A 23,625-nucleotide genomic window follows, 5' to 3' on the forward strand; every position below is an offset into this window, starting at 1 on the left:
TCTTGGTAAAGTCATTCCATAATATTGAATAATTTATAATAAAGCATCAGGATGGGCCAAAATTTCGACCCCCTTGTAATTAAACAGTTTGAATGCACAATGATAGGGAATTTAACCACAAACTCATAGAGGTATCCCACATAAAATTCGGGATCCAATTACCAAAGTTATGGAATCTGGAAGTGTAATTTTGGGGACTCATTCTGGAAGCCACGGGAAAAACATAAAAATCGAACATGAAAAAGGGCCAAAATTTCGACCCTCTTGTAAAGGAACAATTTGAATGCAAAATAATACAGAATTCAACCACAAACTCATAGAGGTATCCCACTTTAAAATCGAAATACAACTACTAAAGTTATGGATTCTGGAAGGGCATTTTTGGGGTCCCATTCTGAAAGGCACGGGAAATACATAAAAGTCGAACATGAAAATGGGCTAAAATTTCGACTCTCTTGTAAAGGAACAATTTGAACGCGGGATGATTAAGAATTCAAACACAAACTCATAGAGGTATCCCACTTCGAAATCGGAATCCAATTACCGAAGTTATGGAATCTGGAAGTGCAATTTTGGCGTCCCATTCTGGAAGGCATGGGAAATACATAAAAGTCGAACATGAAAATGGGCTAAAATTTCGACTCTCTTGTAAAGGAACAATTTGAACGCGGGATGATTAAGAATTCAAACACAAACTCAGGTATCCCACTTTAAGATCGGGATACAATTACTCAAGTTATGGATTCTGGAAGGGCATTTTTGGGGTCCCATTCTGGAAGGCATGGGAAATACATAAAAGTCGAACATGAAAATGGGCTAAAATTTCGACTCTTTTGTAAAGGAACAATTTGAACGCGGGATGATTAAGAATTCAAACACAAACTCATAGAGGTATCCCACTTCAAAATCTGTTTCCGATTACCAAAGTTATGGATTCTGGAAGTTCATTTTTTGGGGTTCCATTCTGGATGGCATGGAAAACACAAAAAATCGAACATGAAAATGGGCTAAAATTTTGACCCCCTTGTAAATGAACAGTTTGAACGCAGAATGATAGGGAATTTAACCATAAACTCATAGAGGTATCCCACTTTAAAATCGGGATACAATTACTCAAGTTATGGATTCTGGAAGTGCATTTTTGGGGTCCCATTCTGGAAGCCATGGGAAATGCGGAAATATCGAAAAATTGTTATTATTATTTTATTTTATTATTATTATTATTATTTTATTTATATATTTATATCTATATATATTTATATATATATATATATATATATTTCACCTTTAAGTCGTTGACTCGTGTACCCAACTGCCACTGGTATCATAATCATAATTATGACTGGCTATATGTGAGGGAGCGTCAGTTAAGAGAGGCAATCAAATGCAATTTCTCTTCGAGCGGTCCTCTTATTGGAAAAGCGTGGAATTGGATTCTATTCTAAGGAAACTGGGAGATTTTCTACCCCGACTTTGCGGTCTCGATCAGTCGGCTTGCGGTGCTTGAGACGGAAAAACCTTCGTTTCCGTAATTAATTTGTTGTATCCAAGAAGAACAATCAAAATGATGACATACGCGAACAGCAAGCCGTTGATAATTGCAGTAAATTCATTTGTCTTAGTTGCCGGTATTATTTTGTTAGTTATCTACCATTGCGGCAATAAAGATGATACACCTCAAAGTGACTAAGAAGTAAGTTAACGTTTCGGTATACTAGTGTCAAAGAAATATTTTACCTGAGTTTGAGAAGTTCCACATTAACTTTGAATTAATGAAACAAAATTTTTAAATTTACTTTGTTTTCAAAACTCAGGAAGAATTACTATTTGGAAGTGACTTAAAAACTTAAGAATTATATATTAAGAAAAATATTGTGTTTCTTTTTAGTTACTAAGTTGTCAAAGACAAACTCAATTTATTGTTAAGGCATATACGTTTGATTCGTAAAATAATAAATAATATGAATCAATAAACGAACTTTCCGCTTCTATTATTCTACTTTTTTTGTACAAAAACCGACAGTGCGGTAGGTCTGTTTGCTCGCAAAGTACAAACATAAACAAACGCTTTTCTTTAAAATCACATCAATTCAAATCTTTTTTTTTTTCATTTATAAGTTTGCTTTATAATTTAAGTAAATTGATAAAATGCGTTTAGGTTGGGATCATTAAATAAAATTAAATATTTCACAGACAGTAAAAAAAGTATTTAAACGTTATAAAACCCACGAATCATGTAGTCACCGTTGATTCATGACAATCATAAAACCAGTATCGTACTTTTTAATCATTGGTAGACTTCACTGATAACAGGGCTGATCAATTAAATTTAAACCCCTACATAAACGTAAGCCTTTCGATCCCCATTAAATTAAATTGTGAGCTTGTACACTACTCAATTGACTCATTAATTTTAGCAATAAGTGTGTGAGTTCTTTTTACCCATTTTTTTAAAGAGCTCATTGTAAACAACTTTGCGAAGTGAATGGATTGAGAGAAGAAATCTCAGCGTTTTAGCTTTTTAAGTGAATGAAGCACCAAGAAGACATTCAGCATAAGTGCTGGCTCAGCGTGCGATTGATGAATCATGTTTTTAAGCGTGAATATTTCTTTTTTACTCTCGGAAGTACGCACAAGGTTTCTGCCCATGTCCACCGCCCCGCTGATTGGACTTTAATTTCGATGCGACGGGGAAATGGGCGAGTTGCAGGGGTGCCAACGAGTGTCGGCCTTTTAAACGATAATTAAAATGCATCAATTTATTGCCGTGCACAGCGCGATGTGCGAGCAATAATAGCCATTTAATAAATACTCTCAATCAATGCCTCGCGCCGCCCCGCGCCCAAATAATGAAAAGAATTGCGGGCACAAAATATTTGCTTAATTAAAGTAATTATGGTTTCATATTTCATGCGGCGCGAACCTGTAGCTGGTGTCCAGGAGTCCCCGGCTCGGTCCGGCCGGTAATTACGTTTTGTCATAAATTTAACATTTATTTTAAAATGTCATTAAGTGCTTAACATGCTGTCCCTGTCGCGCCTCCCCGCCCCACTTTTCCGCCTTTCTCCCAGCACTCGATTACACACTTTCTTGATGGCTCCGCATCATTCAAGTGGCCAAAAGGAAAGCACCATGAAGGGCACAGCGCCAGAAGAGATGGAAAACATTATTTTTACTTGAAGTTTCTTGTAGTGAGTCAAAATATTTTGGCACTCTTTTTTAAGTTAATTTGTTTTTCGGTTTGTTGAATATATTTTTTTTTAATATAAAATATTGAAAGTTTCGAGGTCAATATGACAAAATTTATTTTCTATTATTATATTTTCATTTTGTATACAAACTGATAAAATTTCAGTAATTCCATTAAATTTGTACACAAATAAAATATTTCCCTTGTGATTTCCCAAGTAAATATAATTCATATTATAAATTCTTGAATATTCAATGGCTTAAATGAATGAAATTCAAAAGGAACATATAAAATATTTATTTAATTAAATTCATTCATTAATTCATATAAATGTAAATAACACGTTATCTTTTTTATCTTGCCATTACTAAAATATTATTATAAATATGAAATGTTTTTCATTAAATTAAAAAATTGTCAAAGTAAACATGGATAACATAGAATCTTAAATATCCATATATACTTACATATTTCGTATTTGAGATTTTGTTTAAGCATTTATTTTACTACCCACTCGAAGTATTTATCATTAACTAGGATATTATATTGTATTTGAATTTATTCCCCACTTTTAAACCCACAAAATGGTACGTTTCCCATCACTACTGGCTGCGGATCTGTGAACACATTGCAGATACGTGTCTGCAGATGAATGTGGCGTGCAACAAAAGGAGGGGCATAAAAAATGAGGGCAGGAGAGGTGGTGGTGGTGGGGAATGTGACAAGGGGATCCAACACCAAAATGAATAATGTAAATACGCCAAGTGTGCAAAGTTTTAATTGTTATCATGTTTTGTTTGAGCGCTGCTGTGCGAGTATCTGTGTGTGGCACTCGCACACACTCGCCTGCCGCTGCCAAGATGCATCCATATCCATTTACGGCTGGCCAAGTTCTGCGTTGCGCATACGACACACTGGTCTCGCCTCTGCAGCTGCCTGAGTGGCCTGCGGCGGCAGCAAAGTTTTCATTTTGCATATGCGCCTCGAGGCCCTCTGTCATTTCGTTTCAGTACCCGACACTCGGATCGGGTTTTAATCCACGTTTTATTCCTGCTCATATAAACTACTTTTTAAATCAAACTCCTTTGTCTGGGGGATTTGGCAGGCAGATTGGGACACCCATTCGCCAGCCGTCATTCGAGTTCGCTCTTATTTTCTTATAGTTTCATTGCTCGCATTTTGGATAAGGAATTTATGACCATTAAAACTCACAGATACGGCAAGATTTATTGCCTATATTATACCGCAGCATTTTGGTTTTAATTTCTCCTTCATTTGTCTAAAGGTTTTTTTATAACGAGGTACGATTTTATCAAAACAAATTGTTTGCCTGATTGACAAACCAAACTCCCTCCGGCCCAATTTGCATCTAACTTGATTGAAGCTCATCTCTTGTATCTCTTAATTTATTGGACACATTATTACCTACAAGCTGGGCAACTGTTTGAGCTCTCGTTAGCCTCAATTATTTAAAGTTTTCTTTAATTTCGAACGCTTCGCCTGGGCCATTTAAGGCATTTATCAACATTAAAGTTTAAAAATGTTTCACTTGCAGTTGATTTGCATAAATATTTAAACTTGTTCAGCTTGCATAAGCATTTTTGCCTCTGACTTTTACCCCGAAAGTCCAGCATCCTGTGGCTTTTGCCGTACATATTTGTTTGGCACAAATTTTAAGTGATTTATGCTGGCCGCAATTGGGGCTGCCCAATAAATACGTTCCTAGAACGCACCGAGAGCTATGAAAAATGCAGCAACTGGGATGCGCATCCGTGTGTGTGTGTGGCTATTTGTATCTGTATCTGCATCTCGACACGGGCTTGCATATTTATTTGCCAACATTTACTTATGCTGCATTTGAGGCAAGTCGGGTTTTTGGCCAAACTCAAAGGCTGGTCCGGACAAAGTTGCCAGCCATAGATTTGCCATAAGGACGCACATGAGCTATCAGTTTGTGTGTGTGTGTGTGTGGTGTGTGTGGTGTGTGTGGTGTGTGTGGAGTGTGCGGGGCTGTAGAAGTGAAAGCACTTGAAAGTTTTTCGAATCGGCTACGGCTACGGCATTCTGTTTACTCGAGCACTTATTTATTTGATAATAATTCCAGGGGCTTCTTCCAAAACAAACTATTTGCGTTGGCCTTTCTGGAGAAGTCGGTAGCCTGATATAGCAAGAAACTCAACTGGGCTGGACTGCAGCTAGCCGACTCTTTTGTCTAAATAAATAATCAAAATGTCATAACAAGTGGCGTGCGTCCAGGGGCGGAGTGCATCTCATCTGGCCGGCATGTATTTGCAATGTTTATGCAAATGCCGTGCCCTGCCACTCCTTGAGATCCTTGGGGCCATGCCGTGCTCCTGATTACGGATACGCACGCAGCCAGATCGACCCGGCTCCCCCCGGGGTGCATCAGTGCAATATAAATATTTTACATAGATTTTACATAGCTGATTGAAGTCCGTGTGCATATGCTAAGCCCGCCCTCCTCCTCCCCCTGAGTTCCCTGTAACTCTGTGCTGTGAAATTATCCTCTGCATGGCAATCATATCAAATCAAATTTAAAGTGCCCCCCACCAGGCACAGTGGGTGCATCCGCCTGCGAGAGCCTTAAAGCCATCAGTCTGGGCGGCTTTAGTATTTGCTGGGCTATTAATTAAAATGGTTTTTGATCAGCCCTATTCGTATCGTTACCTGTTTATTTTGGGATATTTTTGGTGGGCTACATTTATCAAATGTATTTTAATTTTTAATCTTAAACAAAAAGCTTGAAATGTATCCCACACTTTTATCTACTTGGATTTCTGGGTATTTTTCAAAGATTTATTTAAAAAAGAATTGTTGTTGAATATAACTACTAAATGGCACAAAATGGCAATATTTTTATAATTAACATTACAATTTATTAAATTGCTGTCCACAGCTGCTATATTATAAACCAAAAAGCCTTTTAACCCCTACTTAATAAAAATATAGAACAGAATACTAAGTTGTATTAAATACAAAAACCATTTAACTATTTTTTGTAAATATTATTAATATAAGGTTGTTTTGTAGTTTTCAAATAAGTTGGGCTCTTTAAAAAGACCCATAATTACCATATATTATAACCCAAATCAATATAGATAACGACTAAAATATATAGTTATCGGGGAACTGCAGTTCTATCCATCATCCAACCCGAAGCCACATCCCAATCCTACCCATAGTTCGCACTTCACGAAATACGAACCAGCAGTATGCTAATGTGGCTCAGCATTTGCATACAAAGGCGTAAGCCTAATTGAACCAGCTGTGATTGGAATGGCCCCCAAGCGGGCCCGGAAGGTGGGTGGTGCGGGTGGTGCTGGTGGTGCTTTCTGACCCACAATGCGGGTGGGCATTAGTGGTGACGGTGGTGCAATTAATAGCTAATTTAGAGTCGATGTTAAAAAGGCAACATTATTTATGATTATTTGTTTATTGCTTGCGGGTCGTTTGCCGCTTTCCACCTGAGCGAATTAACGCCCCACCCAGCAAACCACCCACCGAATTCACCGAATCCACCGCCCACTCACCTCAGTCACACACACACACACACAGGCAAAGCAAAGCCGCTGGCAGCATTTAGCTGCAATAGACAGCCATTTTGTGGTGTTGCCTCGGCGATAAAGTAATAGCTGCTATTCGGGCTTATGACACACACACCAGCTCATGGGGCAGCTACATGTGTTTTTGGAAAATTTTCTCCGCTTCCGGCAGACACACATACAGACGCTGGTCCGCCTTTGTTGTTCTTTTCCGCCAAGCCAACAGCAGGAGCACAAGCCAAAGGCAAGGCTGCAGACGCCTGCACGGGGAAAAAGTCATATTTCCTTATGAAATGTATATTAAGAGCGATTAAAAGGGAAACTAATATCGATTGGGGGGACTTTATGTTTCTAAAAAGAAAATGTTGCCAAAAAGGGTAGAATCATGTATGGGTTGGCTGCTTGGTACCATAACTCAAGGTTTGCCAGATGGTTTTTATTTTATTTATTTAGCACTTTCAATTTTGAGATTTCTTATGAGTACCACATGATGTTTCCTTAAATCACTTCATATTATTTAAAATAATTGATCAGATATTTATAAATATATTTTCCTGTTTTTGGAAATACCAAAAGAAGCATTATAATATGTATTCTTTATTATACAGAAAACAATCGATGCTCACAATATATTAAAATTATTATTATTTTATATTATTATAATTAATGAAGCCACATAGAAATTATACATAGACAAATCTTAAAAAAAATCACTATTATTTTGTTGTTCCATTTTTTAAATGGGGTCTGTTAAGGAATATTAATATTTCTATTATCTAAAAGTAAACATTAGTTCCCCACTTTTCACCCACATTTCTTTAAGAAAGCAACTATTTTTTCCAGTGTAATCAGTGGGCTTTATAAGGCGGGGAGGCGTGGCGAGGCGTCATTTTGTCTGCGGTTAGATTCGCGTACGTTTCCATGTTTTGTCCGCATTTCTTTTCGCCTCGCTCCCCGCCCCTTATGCTCTTGCTGGGTTTTATTTGCTGATTTTTCCTCTTTTTCTTGCGATTTTGTTTTGTTACAGCCATGTGAATTTTTTCGCGCTGGCTTTCGGCTGTTGCGCTGCCGCTGTTGCCGCCGTGTGTTCGGCCACTCGCCGTTGTTGCGGTTGCAGCACGTCTGAACGTGTTTATGGGGCGCATATCCGCAAATATGCAATCAGACCATAATCTGCTTAATGTCTTTCTCGCCGGGGGTGTGGCATCCACCAGCAGCGCCATCGTCATCAAAGTCAAAAAAGTGCGCATTGCGAATGAAGTAATGCAGTTTGCCACATTCCGGCCAACGAGCACACACGTGCTGCGCTTATTTATGGCCACGAGCAAGGGACACGGCACATTAACCGAAATTAGGCTGTCACTTTTTGGCCGTTCGCGCATTAGCCTCCAAAATAAAGTTAAAAGTGCGTGCGCCTCTCGGCTTTTCATTATCAAGACTTTTGTTGCCTGCTTTTTGGCGCCCAGCGATGCGTGCAGTGCTTTGAAGTCCTTGGCAAGGATATGGGAAACATACTTGAGAGGAGGTTCGAGTTTTGCAAACAGCACATTTGAGCCCATGGTTTAATGGAACCCTTAAATAAACCATTCAAAAATTCACATTATCCAGAAAAATATTTGTAAAAACTTTGGCTTCTCAGTAATTTTAAATAATAGTAATAAATTAAGCATTATTGCAGTCTACGAACTTGGACAGGAATTAGTTTTTAAAAGCTTTACAACATATTTCAATCACTAGTTTAAATTGCCACTTTAAGTGTCTATAAGTATGCAATGATTGCTTTTGAATTCAGGAACTTTCCTTAATTCACTGCATACCTTTAGGCATCGAACTTTATTAAAACAGATTTGTGTGCCACTCTGGAAAATTGTCTTTAAAAGTATTTACTATAAACTTTTAAGAAATACCTGAAGCCAATTAATAGAGTAAATCTCCCCAGCTCCAATACTTAAAGGCTGAACGATTTTTATTGGCACTGAATGAAACTTTTAAATGAAACTTTCTGAGCCTAGGCCAGCCCCATTTTTCTGTGCAAACAACACTTCCCCACCCTGGCTTAAATTTACACAGCCTTTTAGCTAATTTTAAAGACAACTTGCAACACAAAGGCCTGAAGGACACAAAAAGCTGGCAAAACAAAAAGACGCTTGCAAAATATTTTGCCGTAGACAACATTAGATATTGTTTTGAGCTGTGCAGACATGGGCTGGCATTTTAGTTTTAGTTTCTGTTCCTGGTTGGAGTTTTGTTTCTGCTTCTGCAACTGCTACGGCTACAGCTCCTGTTTCTGTTTCTTTTGCCATTATTGTTATTGGGGGATGGGCATGGGGATGGGTATGGGGATGGGGATGGCTGACAGTCTCCGACTGGCCTGTTATTGTTGGCCCGGCGCACAATGCGGCCATAAAAAGCTGGCAAAGGCAAACAATTGAGACAATAAAACGGCTTTAAGAGCGGGGACTTCGAAGGCTGGGCAGACTAGATAAAGGCAATTAGTGGGGGAACTGCAGTTTACTCAAAGTTTAAATCGGAACCGGATCAGCTAGATGATTGGCATAGGTAGTTGGGATGGTATCTCGCCTCACTTGGCGTTGAACAGGCTCCTCACCGTCTCGTCGGTGGTGTCGATGATCAGCTTGTAGTAGCCCGAGCGCCGCAGCAGTCGCTCCTCGTCCTCGGCCACCCCATAGATCTCCTCGATGGGCAGCAGGATCTCCGACTCGTTGGGCAGGATCAGCTTGCGGGCATCCTTGCGGAACAGGGCCACCGCCTTCACCATGTTCGTGTGGGCCCTGGCATAGTGCTGGAACGTGAGACTCTTCCTTTTCGCGGACAACTTCGACTGGATGCGATCGAGTCGGGCTATCAGCCGGATCAGGATGAAGCGGGCATAGCGATCCTTGATCTCCAGCAGCGACATCTCGCCGTTGCTCTCGGCGGCCGGGCGCAGGTAGACGCTCATGATGATCGACACTAAAATGGCATTGATCGCGAATATCACCAGCAGGATGGCCAGCTGGAAGACGTCGATGTCCTGCGATAAGGCCTCGGCCAGGCGCTTCCAGTACATCAGGTCGTAGTGGTGCATCTTCCACTGGTAGTGCAGGTAGGCGGTCAGGGCCACGCCCATTCCGCTGTAGAGCGCTATGTAGGGATAGTTCCCGTAGAAGAAGTCGTTCAGCTGCACTCGCAGCTTGTGCCAGAGCTCCATTGCGTCCCCGGTCCTATAGGTAGGGCCTCCAGATCTCCGTGCCTCGCTGGCAGCCTTAAGTCCGATGGGTTTTGAATTTTCGTTTCAGTTAATTTTGCTGCGGGTGTTCCGAAAGGTTGAGTCTTAATTTGAGTCTTCCGGCGGGTCTACTTAGTTCGGGGTATCAAAACTACTAAAAGGTCATTTTATGCTGGCGCTATTTAGATAATTTTTAACTCAGGAATACTACTACATTTTGGTATTTTTTTAATGTTTAAATATTTATCTATAAATGGTGGACAATTCTTATTGAATCGTTTAATCGATTTCTATAATCTTGACAATGCTGAATTTTTCTACTGCAGGGATATCAAAAGTATATTAACATTTTGGCATATTTTTTTTAACTTTATTAATTAATTTATAGTTTTAATAATTTTATTAAATACTGATGCTACCATTTTAACCATCAGTTGATACTAAAATGCCAAATTTCAAATACTTTAGGAGCTTTGTATTTTCAAGAATATTGTTGAGTGCTTTTTCTTAATTCCGTTAAACAAATATTATTTATTATTATACTATTCTATATTGTTTTTTACCTTTTTATTTCATTTTCTTCGGTAAATATGTTTTGTTATCTCACATTTTTAGACTTACGGCAACGTATAAGAGTTATTTATCCTTTTAACCCTGCAACCTAGGTATTGCGGATGTCAAACAAGTTGTTAGTTGAGAAAGGCTGGGTCGAACTTGTTTGCTCTGAGGGGTTTGAGCTTTTCTGGAGGCTTCTGCAAAGGTTTGAGCAGCTTTTGGCTGGGCTCGAACCGATTTGAGCCCTTCCCCTGGAACATGCAACCGTTTTGGGTGGCCGCAACCCGCTTGGAACCGCCCACGACTGCAACTCGAACTGCCTTATAGTGAGTGGCTTGTGGTTTTTCCTACCTTTTTTCAGCCGCAGGCCCCAAAAATACCAAAAAATATCCAGGTCCTTGTTGGGCGACAACACTTCGCTATCTCGGCTAACTTGGCCACTGCCCCCTCCCTTTTAGCCAGCCCCCGCTGCCCATCAGCCATAACCGATCTGAGACGCTGATAAGGTGGGCAAAAATAAAAACCGTAGCATACTTCCAAGCGCAATGCAATTTTCCATTTTCCACGTTCCTTGGCTTTTCTTTTTCGCTGTGTTTTTTGCTGGGTTTTCCGCCCTTTTCGGGCTCCGTTCTGTGCGCTGTGCACTTATTATTGTCTCTTTTCGGTTGACTTTTTGCGCCGAGGCCAAAGTGCATGCAAAACTGCATTTTGTAGACAAGCCGAAAACCGAAAACTGCCAGCCAAAACGGAAATATTCAAAAATTGTCGGCAGAGTGGGCGGCCGTGGGTGGTGGGGGGTGGTGGGGTGGGCCTACTATCTGGTCGCGCTCGGCCTTTCCCTCCGCTTTATGTGTGTGTGTCTGCGCGCTAATAAAAACGTAAAATTTAATGGTTACGGAAGGCACTAAAAAACAGGCTCACCGACAGCACCCAAGTCGTTGTTGCTGCCTCTGCTGGAGTGCACTCAAAAAAAGGAAGAGACAGTTGATCGATAAGAAAAATGGGATTAGAGATGGCTGTTGAAAGATCGAAAATAATTGCTAATATGTATCTAAAAAACAAACACCTCCCTTGAGTTGTTCTAAAAAATGCTTTCAGCTCTGAAGACATTTTTTCAAGTTTTTAAATATGGAATATTTAAAAAATATACAGTTGCCTAATTAAAAATAAAATGCAAAATCCATCAAAAAAATTCCATACCAGAAAAGTATTTATAATCCTTAGTTTGTCAAATTTTATTAAATTAAAAAAATGCAATGAATTTAATAATAATTTAAATAAAAAAAATAAAAAAAATTCTTAAAAATTTACACATAGCCGAAAATTGGATTTGAAATTGATTAAATGATACGTACAAAAATACAATTGTATTGATTACTAAAATACATGTTAAAATTAATTAGAAGTGTTTTTAAGGCGGATTAAACAGTATAAGCTGTCAAGTAAAAATTCCCAATAAATTCCAAACTGGGCTGTATACTTCTCTCAGTGCATCTGCAGTTGCCGCTGCACTCGTAGTGGTGCAGGCAGTGGTCCTCGGCTGTGTGAGTGGTGGCGCTGGCGATAACCAAGCAACGAACCACAACCGCACTAAGGAGCGCGGGGAAAACCAGTCGATGGGCAAAACTGTAACTACGCCAACCGCCGCCGTCCTTGCCGCCCCTTGCCACCCCCTCTGCCACCCCCTTTTGCCACCGCCGACGCAGTGGAGCGCCCATCCGTGCACGTCAAACGCAGACAACTTGAAAAATGTACAGACAGCGCCGCAGTATAGTTGAAACACGCCAAAAAATATGCAAAAGTAAAATAAAACAGGCGCAGGCACAGCGACAGACAAACGCATTTGGGCCCGTCGAAAAGCAGGCCCAAACCAGCTAGCAACTACCAACAGCCAGCGTTCGACAGTCGAGGGTCGAGGTTCGACATTTGCCGTTAAAGGTTTTTCGTTGTTGCTGTTTACACTCGATGTACTCATCTCCCCCGGAAAGGGGTAACACAGGGGTATATGAGGTCGGTCTGGCATCTGCCTTTTTTTTAAATATATAGTACAACACTTAAATATTTAGGATAATTTATAATAAACTTATTTTTATATAACCCCTTTTTATTTTCTCTCAACTTTTTAACTGATCCTCTCTTGAGAAAAGTCCGCCAAATATCTATCAAACATAAATTATCAATAAAAAATATTATAATTATTTCTAAAATCATTTTTACAACATTTAATTGTTAATTGCTTATCAAACCGGGGCAAGTAAATTTTGCTAGTGCTGTCATTTTGTCTTCTTTAAAGGATCTTTCCTTTCTCTTGCCGGACAATATCTTATACTTCTCGAAAGTATATAAAGTATGGAGTTCTTAAATATAAAGACTTTCGAATAAAAACTAATGAGGGTGATTGAATCACAGAACAAAGCTATGAATATAAAGAGGGGTTTCAAAAAACCTCAAATAGTAAACCCCATTTGTGGATTACATTTTCTCAATTTTTCAGGTAAATTTCTTGCAACTTTTTGGCCAATTCTTGCAGCTTTTTATGCTATGCTCTGCTGTGCATCTCTGGTGCCCGGCAACTTGTATTTTGTTTTGTTATTTGGCAGCGCATTGCACAATATTTTGCAGCAGGCAGTTTGTACCCACTTTTTGCCAGAGGACCGCCACCGCCCCCTACGCTTGTCCACTTGACAGCGGGCCCAGGGAAAAGGAGCAGTTGTGTTTTCAGCCGGAGTTGAAAAGTCAGTTGTCGGTGGGATCGAAAGTTATGTGGCCCGGCTGCTGAATTCGGGCGAGGTGTGCGTGCGGCAAAGGACTCTAAGAGCTAACTGAATGGACGGCAATTTGCGCGGCTAAACGAGTGCACAAAGAGGGTCCTGGATGCTGGGTCCTTTGCCCACGTCCGAATCGTTGCCCCGCGCTACTGTAATTAGGTTTGTCGCTGACCAGACTCGCATGGCATCTCATCGCATCGAATCGCGTCGAATGGAAGCGAATCGAGTCAAAGTCACCGCGCCACTCGCCCCAAGTATGCTGTAAATAATTCACAATTGTGCGACGCATTCGAATTTCGCACTCGCGCTCTGGCCCACTCGATGGCGGAAATGTTTGCCTTGTTTACAGCGCAGTGCATAAATTTGCAATTGCACGCATACAGATACCGATGCAATGGTGCGTGCATTTCCGCTGGCTGGGCCGGGGCGGGGGGCGGCTGGCGGGTGGCATTTCCGGCCGAGGTCCGAGGGGCGGCAGTCAAATTAGGCCTACTCCCGGGCAAAAAGTCCGGCAGCAAATTTTCGTAGCTAACAGCATTTCCAAGTTATATCGTTACGTGTGAGCGGGCGTTTACGGGCATGGGCCGCATTTGCGCTGGCTCCTGCTCCTCGGTGTCCTTGGCGCAGGCACTGCATTCGCCGCACTCCCTCCAGCCGGCGCACGCACACACTGCGAGAAAAACTCGTAATGAATTAAAATATAGTAACATGTAAATAAAAATTAAATCTAACAAAATATTGGTTCATAATTAAATAAAATCTGATAAGGTTTAAGCAGCAAAAAACAAATTTTGAGAACTATTTCACAATTTTTAAGTTAGTTTTTTTTATTTAAATTTCAAAAAAATTACAAACATTATAAAAAAAACAATATGTAAAAAATATTTAAATAATTTTTAGTTTGTTTTTCAAATATTTGCAAAATTATATGAAATCTCTCACAAAATTTCTTACATTTATAATGATAGATTTTGCATCCAAAATAATATTATATTTTTTATTTTAAAGTATTGCCTTTAAAATATGAATTTACTTCCTAGCTTGGTATTTTAGTTTTATTTACACAACATATTTTTCCCAAATTATGTAATATAGGCAATTTAAAATATATATTTACAATTTTCCAGTACAGCTTTAATTATTGCAATAGTTTTTTGAGTGCAGATACAAACGCGAGCATGAACGTCGCCTAGCCTTGTCTATTTAGCCGTCTGCATACAAAATGCACATAAATTGTCATGTTCCGAGAGCAGAAGAGACACCCAGCGGAGGGGGCGTAATGGGGATAGGGAGGGGCCCAGGGGCGTAGGGGCCAGGAGGGGCTCCATGGCCATGTGCCCAGCATATTTATATTGATTTTCGCGCCTGGGATTGGCATTTGGGGGCCGTGCGTCGGCCGCCAGCTTGTTGTTATGTACTTTGGCTTTTCAATTTCGGCTCGTTTTCCTCGTTTGCTCGCCCCATTCACTTTTTTTTATTGTGTTTTGTGGGTGCACAATAAATTGAGCCGAAATTGCATCAGCGAAATTAACAGTTTCATGTACGTTAATAGACTTTTGCAGTGTCCCAGGCCAACCACTTTCCACATGCCACATCCACAGCCCCGGCGAGTCCGGATCCGGGGAAGTCGGCTTGTGGCAGTGGTCTCGGCGAGTCGGGGGCACTGGGCCCATTAGGTTGGGGCTTTTTAATTATGGCCAAAAGAGCGGTGGTGCCGTTTAAAATGAAATTTTCAGCTGTTCAGCAGGGTTAGCATGGCTTAAATAAATCTGCCGGCGAGTATTCTCTTTCATGCTATTAATAACAAGGCTTACTCCTTAATTCCTGCAACATTTTAATGAATTAATGAGTAGTTTGCCCAAGGCTGGGGGTAACCTGGAGCAAAAGAAATTAATGAGTATAAAAAATAAACCAAGCCGTTCTATCGGTCTTTTAAAAAAGGTTACATTTCCAATAAAGAGTAAGCTACACAAAAGATTTAATATAGATTAACAAACTAATTTATATTGAATAAAACGAAATGAATTTATAAGAATGATCAACATTTTATGGGCCTTACATGTTTTTAATTTAGATGCACATTTTTAAGACAATTCTTAAACCTACGACTGCTTTGTTTCATTGATAAATGGGTGTTCTGCTTAGAAACTAAAAGTACAATTTTGTATTTTCCTTTTAAAACATTAGAATGAAGTCGGAGTTCCTTAAAGCTGATCTAAGTGAAATATCTCGTGCCACAAAAAACAATAACTAATAATCGAACATGGCCTTGCACTCGTTGTTATATGGAAATTCCTACCTTGATTTAACCCCCCACAAAGTGCGTTTCCATATCGACCTCAAAGTCGCAGAGCAGAGCACAAATGGAACCATGCATCATTCGAAACTCATAAAGCAAGGAGCACACACAATGTGCATTATAATGCCCGCTGCAGCTTGGCTCATTAGGTCGCCGGGCTGCCATTTGGGATATTTGGAACCAAAGTGGAGCCCGGACCTACGGCCCCCCGATTCAATTCACTCTCATCCGCCAGTTGAGACTTTTGCATGGGTAATTAATCTGGAGGGATCCCTGGGATATCGCAGCTCCTGCCCATTAAAAGTGCTGCAGCACGGCAATTTCTGAAATTTTAATATGGCAAACGAACTAACAATAAGCAAACCACTTAGTTACTTCTCACAGCCATGGCTAATTTGCTTTGTTCAGCTGCTCCTTTGCAGCTGGAAAATGGAAATGAAGTTTTCCTTTCGAGCTGGCTAAAAGCAAGTTTTGGTATCCACTTGAAATATGCAAAATTTGTAATAACCCAGCGAAGGAAGTGGCAGGAGATTGAGACTGTGGGCAGGGCCTCAGGAGGGGTGGAGGGGCGGTGGAAAGGACGAAACCGGGCAGCCAACGCACGCAATCGGCAACGTGTCGCATTTGTAGTTAGACATAATTGTTAATTACCCGAAACCATTACCACATTAAAGGCCATAAAATGCAACACTAATTGCTTTATGCCACCTCGTCGAGGCAGGACAGTGCACTGAGAGAAAGTCAATAAAGACTACATAAAAGTGGTTGAAAATCAAGTTTATAATACATGTTGATTTTTTTTGGAAAAATAATATAGTCTTTTGACACATTTCTAAAAGTGACCTATTTTTAATATTAACTATTATTATTTTTTATGTTCCAATAATACACTAGCTGGAGAGTTTATGTACAATTTCATTAAACAGAAATACATTTTTTAGATTATTTATTTATTTTTACTAAGTTAATAAAAATAATTTGTGAAATTTATATGTTATAGATATCCAGAGCATTTTTTTTTATTTCTTAGAAGTTTATTTTTAGTACTGCTTAAAATATTTGATAATATTATATATTACTCGATTATTTCATTAAAAATATATTTTTTTAATTCCTTGAAAAATTGTATTAAAAATTCTTGTTAATCCCTGGGTGCTTTAACCAAAAAGATTTTATTTTTAAAGACTTAACTATAAAAAATGTATAATATTTCTTTTAAATTTATCATTTTTACAATCATTTTTCGCAGTGCACTAGGCGAACCATTTCTATTTGATTATGCAGCCAGAGCTCCTTTGTTATGGTTCTGGTCGGGCTCGCAGTTCGGTGTGTGCCGTAACGTAATATGCAGCAGCAACAATAGTTTCGGCCTCATCATCATCCTGTGGATCCAGCTCCTGCTCCTTGCCCAACTCCAGCTCCGTTCCTCCCCGGGATCGCCCCCAGAGCCCGTGCTCATGCCATGCCAAGCAAACATTGCCGTTCGGCGGCAGTCATCGTCGCCAAAGCTGCACATGCTATATGATTAATATTTCAAAATTACACTGACATGCAAAGTGTCAACTCATTTCGAGAGACGCCGCCGGCAGCACTTGGCACTTGCCACTTGGCACTAGGCACTCCGGCACTTTGGCGCTCGGGAGTCCGGAATACGGTGGACTTTACGGATTCCGGACTCCTGCCACTGCCACGCCCACCTTTCCACACATTTAGAGCACAAAGCGCTGACAATGTGCGAGCAGGCAGGAAAAATGGCGAAAACGTTTTGTTACAATTCACTCACAGGTGGCCCCGAGAGCAAATAGTAGGCGTGAAAATCGTGAAATAAGTGAAATATTTATTAGCCCAGGCACATCGCCAGTCACGCGTTCGGAGCACGCGATTAAAATGGAATTACCACGGGAGCAGAGGCTCCGTGGCAAGGCTGTTCGAGTGGGTGTGGCTGGTAATTTAATCGAATTTATAAGCACCTCTATACGTCTTGATAATCGCAATCACAATCCCATTTACTCATGCGCAGCAACCAGATCCCACAGAAAGTCAGAGGGGGGAAAAACGCAAAAAACAGTCGAGGAAATGTATGGCGTAGGACAATAATGAAGCGGCAAGGACGAAGAGCAGGAGGCACAGGACCAGGAACAGGAGCAGCTACATCAATGCCAAGCGTTAATCGATTATGCTTGCTGACTTACATAATTGCATTTTTCCCATCACACAGTTGTGAATGGAAACTAACAGCAGATCCATCCATAATCGAATCCGATGGCCCTCGGATAGGCCGTTTTTGTATGCCCTTAACTTTATAAAAATATATAAATATTTCTGATTTATAATAATTATTAAGCTATATCCATTATATGCTCAGAATTATTATTTTAGGAGAAAAAAACTATACTTTAAATGTCAAAAGATACTAGAAAATAAGTATAAATAAATAATCAAAATGTTTAAAAAATGTTCTATACTTTAATAAATTCTTAAACTGTTCAAATATTTATACCTTGTATTTAAAAATGGTTTTCCAGAAATTCAAACAATCAATTAAGGCCTGTGAAAGTGGTGAATTAATTTGGAGAATTGCAACCACAAATCACAACGTTAATGTGGCAGACGCATCGATTATTTCCATATGCCCATCCAGGCTGGTCAGTAGTCATCCTTATGGCAACCGGCGGAGGAGCAGCAACCACGAGGAGGAGAACACTGGCTGGCCGAGCAATTGAAGCGTTTTTAATTGATTTCTCCTCTCAAGTTTCGCCACACTCGCATTCATCAGCGCCCGCCCACCCCCTGTTGCGGCTTGTCTTGCGTAACCGATCAGAATTGATGCCACTGATTTATATAATCTCGCCCGAATAATCTCATCCAGTAGTTGCCATGAGCTGGCTGAGCCGCCTGGCAATTAACACGACTCAACGCGCATACACAAAACGCCGAAATACCAAAATGGTAAATGCTAAATGGCAAACGGCACAATCCCGATCCCAATCCCAAAACCAAAGCCCAATCCTTTCGGGTCTGAAATATTGGCCTAGCGATTTGACATATTGCCAACAAAGGAACTCATTATCTGTGCATTAAAATGGGACACGGCCCGCTGTGGCTGTTTGCCTTTTCTCTGCGCTCCGAATGGCCCCATCCACGGTGTGTGTGTCACGCTTATAAAACACATTTATCATAACTAATCCTTTGGGTTTTCGGCTGCCATGCCTCCGGATCCGTGTTCCGGGATCCGGAATCCGGGAGCCGCCCCCACCGCCACCACTGCTCTGTCAGCGATAACACTTTGAATAATAAATAAATACAAACAAGGACATTTTGGCAAAGGCAACCGCCAGACGGCCAGACAACGCCGGCCGATTTTTAATGCAAACGATTATCATGTAAGGCAATATAAAAATAAATTGCAGCCCGCCAACAAAAAAAAAAAGGAAAAATCAAGAGCAGCGACAGGACATGGGGAAGTGTAGGGGATGCTGGTTGCCTTCGAGTGTACACGGGGAAAAATAATAAAGGAAATTAGGTACAAAAAAAATTGGATTTTTCATACACTATGAAGGGTAAAACATTTTTAGATATGCCTTTTGAAAACACTTCATCCTATTTAATTAAAAAAGGACTTTTATGACACTCATCTTGTTCGCTAAAATAATTTATACATAAGAACTGAAATTTATTAATGACTTATTTAAGATCTTGATATTATTTGACCAGAAGTTATGCACCCACAAAGGACATTATAATTTACGACTTCTTGGAGCAGTATTTTCTCTCCGTATACCTCCTGTTTCTGATAGGCATCGGAGTCTAGGCCGCACTGGCTGGCAAGGACCCAGCGTGGCCGCTAATAACACACAGCCAGGACGACACTATAGCCCCGAAAACGGAGGACACTCGGGTGTCTCCTTCGACTGCGAGTCCAACTCCGGCTGCCTCATCAGTTCCACTTCCCAGATCCTGTACAGTCGCCGCCTCAGAGCCCGCTGTTGCTGTTGCCTTTTGGCAGCATTTAAATAAATTTCACACGTACATATAGGGCAGCGGTTAGTGTTTGGGGTCGGAACGGATCGGGAATGGATGGCCGGCATACACACAGGGCCCGGCGCTGGGCTGTTGCTGTTGGCGACAGCACTTGGCTCGGACTGCCCTGGTAGCCATTAAAGCCAATTGCCCACAAAATCATGCCCGATATCATAATTGCTCTTCGTGGTTTCGATACCCTGCAATACCACAGCGGCGTGTGGGTAGTTGGGTTTTTGATGCCGCATGGCAGAGTGATTTGTATGTAACAGAGTGATTCAGTTTTTAATAATATGTATGAAAAAATAAATTTAAGGTACGGATTTTTATCAGTAACGCTTTCTTTCAGTTTTACAAGATTTTTGAGTTTAATTTATTAACATATTATATTCTTATCGAATCGAGTTTTTTCTCAAGGACTAGAACGTACAATTGAAAAAGGGACGACAAAAAAATTCTTACCTTTTAGAACCTTTTCTTCATATAAGGTTAAAGGATTTACACCAGAAATCCAAGAGAATAAAATTTTATTATTAACTTTTTTAACTTCGTGTTAAAGGTAAGTTTTGATGTTAAAGTTCTCAATCTTTGTTGAGGTTTAAAGTATTTTGACCAATTTGGATTTGTTTTTATTGATTCTACAACAAAATGTTTGTTTTTTTTTTATTTTTAACAAGGGTATCTTCCAGTCGACTGCCAACCAAAGTGCTGAAATCGATGTTCAGCATCGTTTAGTTAGCGCCAACGGGCAGTGCAATGGTTAAGCGAGTTTGGACGAGCGCACCCCGAGCTCTTGGCTCATATAAAATATTGTTTATTCAGTCCGAGGCAGACTGGCGGTGAAGGGAGGTCGAGAGTCACAGGGGGAGTGAATCGCAGATGCGATAAATTTAAACACTTGTTGTAGTTGCCGTTGCACAATTTATTAGGAACACTCTGCGGCTGTGTTGGTTTTTTGCATGCGTAGCCGATGGTCCCGATTAACGTCTCATGCCCAGTTGCAGTTTTATTGAATTTGCGACACCAAGCCATGCACATCTCTAAAAGCGTAGAAATATATATATTTTGTAAGGCTAATGCCGTATCGACCATGTCATGCTGCCAAAGGAAGTTCAAAGTGCAAGCTGGATACCCATTTCGTTTGTTTTGGCCACTTGAAATCGCGCCAAGTTAATTAACACTAACGGCTCCGGTCCAAAAGGAGGGCCAAACTAAACAAGGATTGCTGCTGCGCGCGGAGTCCTCGAATGCTAATGAAACGTTCGCTGCATAAATTTAATTGTTTATCTGCCTTCTGAGCTGGCTGAAGGCCAGGTCCCGCCAAATGCCTTTTGGCCAGCATCGTGTGGGGAAAGAGCCAGAATGGGAGTCGAAGGAAGGTCCGCAAACTGGAGTTTCGGGCTGGGCGCGAGCATATGGCGCACGGTGTGTTTGGCAAGTCATTGGCAGTGCCGATGCCACGATGATGACTTTTAAACTTTCTATTAAACTATAACAGCGATGATAGATGAATAATAAAAGCGCCAAATACATAATAAAAAAGTTTAGCGTCATTGGCGACAGGCGGCTTGGCTTTCCCCCCAGTTTGAGGCCCATCAGCCAGCCTCAAATCTGCCGGCCATATTTGTTCATGGAACTACACTGGGAAAATGTTGTTACCTTTTCTAAGTTTTATCTTTTCAAATGAGGCTTACTGTTCGAGACTGCTACAATATAAAAATAATTTAACTTATAATCAAGCCATTTTGCGAGCTCATTGCGGGTCTTTTTGCAGAGCTCGTCGCTGGGCTTTTTACTTTGCCTAAATATAAAACACATATTATTTTCTTTCAGTGCCCAAAGCAAAATCGGTGTATGTGTTTGGCTGCAGACAAGGACTGATGCTGATGCATTTGCGGTGAGAGTGCGTGCCTCGCATAAGTTAGGAACGTTAGCCGGCACCAGGACGAAGGACGCAGGACGCAGGACGCACTGACAAGGAGGAGCTGGAACAGAGCCCGGCTGGCAAACTATGGCAGCATAGCAGTTCGAACAGATTGATGAGTTGTTGAGAAATGGCAAACTTAAACAACAATTCCGCCTCGCATGGGAATGACTAACGATGAGCAGAGAGTGCGGCCTTTGTGCGAAACTTCGCATTTGCTTTTTGTTTTCCAAAACCATTTTTTTACTTTCGCTCACTTTTCCTAACTAAACGTTTTTTTCACTCCAATTGTTCGCATATGCATGTTTTTAAGACTCACTTAACTTAATATTTCCGGTTTACCAACAATATACAATATACTACATACTTGATTAAAATTAATAATATTGCGGAGGGAATAGAAGTTTTATAAAAAACTCTGACTAAAAATCCCAGCACCGGAAAGGACAACCTCTGTTGAAGATATATTTTAAATATAGAGAAAGAAAACATTGCATAGCATATCATCAAACATGTCATGTATAAAGTTCTTGTTAAAAGTTTATTATATTTCATTTTGAAATCCGCATTTATTGCGGATGCCAGTATGGATGGCTGGGATTATTGCAGGCATTCGAAGGTACGTTCGGTATCATAAAAATGCGATAGTTTCTGAACTGATGGTCGGAAGTCATCAATCGTATCGAAATCATAAAGCCCGTCGGGCGGCGCGAGGCTGGTAACCCTCCATAACTAACTAAGATCGTCCAGATGATGTAATGGTCCTGATTGTCTCGGAGAAGTGTTCGGATCTCCTCCTCCAGGTCAAACCAACAATAGGTAACACCACCTGTAATAACAACAACCTTGAAATAAAAATGTTAAGTACATAAGTTAAATGTAAGTTACCTGTAATCGACACCCCACGATTCACTGACGGACTTTGCGGAACGAAATTCCATGGAACACTAGGTCCTCCCAGAGAGTCCGCCAAAAGATGTCCGCGCTCATCATTGGTATTTTGATTGCCTCCACGATACCAATCCATTTCCTGCATTCGGCTGGTAATCGCTCCATCAATAGGTGCTCGCGGAGTATGAGCTGTGTTATTATACGTGAGACTAGCTCGCATGGTGACGGTCAAGTCAATGGGTTGTGCATGGTCCTGGTTGGGTGGAGCTGTTATCGTGGTATAATCGAGAACGGGTTGTCTGCCATTGGACACGTCAGTGGTCATGGTGTCGGATCTACCGCGCAGTTCTTCAGCTAATTCTTCCACTCTATTGTAAAAGCCACGCGATAGTCCGATGGCTAATATGGGTAGGATGCAATTGGGCAAACTGGGATTTGGCTGTCTCTTGCGGCGATTCAGTCTACGGGTGCAAAATTTATTTTTATCGTTGAACTCCTCATAAAACCTATCCACCAGTCCTTTTATTCTCAGTTGCGGGTTACGAACTTCTTGGAAGTCCATGTTGTCTAACATTCTTCTTTCGTCAGCAATAGACGAGATACCTACTGCAATTAAAATACCGAAAATCGAATGAAGGGCTCTCTTATCTCGAGTTAATGTTCGGTTATAGCTCGTTGCTGACATTTCGCCTATTTAATGATTAAAATTAGTACATAGTCTTGAGAATGCAAAACCAGAGAATGTTTTTATACCCACCGTTTACCGTCGTTAGCCCATCGTCGACCTCATCGGGCACGCTGCTCAACACCCCAACAAAGACACTTAGAAGCACAAAGAGGACTATCAACTTCATGTTCAAAGAAATGTATGAATTCAACAACAACTTTTCTCGACGAACTCGAGAATAAGAATAAAATATTTATAAGGCGGCTGCTGACTTATATACTAGGCAGGCTGCTGTGCTGCAGCGATAATTAAGCGCTTGTGGGGCATAATTCAATAACTTTATTTGTGGGATCAAAGAGATCGGAATTATGTGACTGAATGACCGCAACTGAATTGAAGCTATCAATAAAAATTTAAAAATAAAAAAGAGTACAGAGAGCGATTTCGCTCTAAAGAACGGAGAAATGATTAGCTTGAGAAATACACTTGTGCTGGCTTTGTGTGACAGCACAAGGAAGT

At 40.6% G+C, this 23,625-nt stretch overlaps 3 protein-coding genes across 3 annotated transcripts; 1 reads left to right on the forward strand and 2 right to left on the reverse strand.

Annotated features, from left to right (window-relative positions):
* Positions 1-1,503: 1,503 nt before the first annotated feature.
* LOC127010791 (uncharacterized) lies at positions 1,504-17,133 on the forward strand. The gene is made up of 2 exons (XM_050885771.1): positions 1,504-1,693; positions 16,854-17,133. Exons 1-2 carry the CDS (start codon positions 1,668-1,670, stop codon positions 17,131-17,133), a joined length of 306 nt encoding a protein of 101 aa, XP_050741728.1. The 5' UTR covers positions 1,504-1,667.
* LOC108034672 (uncharacterized) lies at positions 9,250-10,124 on the reverse strand. Its single transcript, XM_017109612.3, has one exon. The coding sequence runs from the start codon at positions 9,962-9,964 to the stop codon at positions 9,335-9,337; it is 630 nt and encodes a 209-aa protein (XP_016965101.1). The 5' UTR covers positions 9,965-10,124; the 3' UTR covers positions 9,250-9,334.
* Positions 17,134-22,065: 4,932 nt separating the features above from the next.
* Positions 22,066-23,336, reverse strand: LOC108034453 (uncharacterized). The gene is made up of 3 exons (XM_017109338.3): positions 23,197-23,336; positions 22,437-23,129; positions 22,066-22,377 (listed from the first exon to the last, which is right to left on the reverse strand). Exons 1-3 carry the CDS (start codon positions 23,291-23,293, stop codon positions 22,118-22,120), a joined length of 1,050 nt encoding a protein of 349 aa, XP_016964827.1. The 5' UTR covers positions 23,294-23,336; the 3' UTR covers positions 22,066-22,117.
* Between the last annotated feature and the right edge of the window lie 289 nt (positions 23,337-23,625).

Source organism: Drosophila biarmipes, chromosome 3L (assembly GCF_025231255.1).
Source record: "Drosophila biarmipes strain raj3 chromosome 3L, RU_DBia_V1.1, whole genome shotgun sequence".
NCBI lineage: Eukaryota > Metazoa > Arthropoda > Insecta > Diptera > Drosophilidae > Drosophila > Drosophila biarmipes.

What these genes read in the sequence shown, in the direction of transcription:
- LOC108034672 (XM_017109612.3), bottom strand. Translation starts at nt 9,964, where the DNA reads ATGGAGCTCTGGCACAAGCTGCGAGTGCAGCTGAACGACTTCTTCTAC.
- LOC108034453 (XM_017109338.3), bottom strand. Translation starts at nt 23,293, where the DNA reads ATGAAGTTGATAGTCCTCTTTGTGCTTCTAAGTGTCTTTGTTGGGGTG. An exon ending in TGGGCTAACGACGGTAAACG is followed by an intron (nt 23,130 to 23,196) that starts GTGGGTATAAAA and finishes ATCATTAAATAG; the next exon opens with GCGAAATGTCAGCAACGAGC. An exon ending in TCGTGGGGTGTCGATTACAG is followed by an intron (nt 22,378 to 22,436) that starts GTAACTTACATT and finishes TTGTTATTACAG; the next exon opens with GTGGTGTTACCTATTGTTGG.
- LOC127010791 (XM_050885771.1), top strand. Translation starts at nt 1,668, where the DNA reads ATGATACACCTCAAAGTGACTAAGAA. An exon ending in CACCTCAAAGTGACTAAGAA is followed by an intron (nt 1,694 to 16,853) that starts GTAAGTTAACGT and finishes CATTTTTCGCAG; the next exon opens with TGCACTAGGCGAACCATTTC.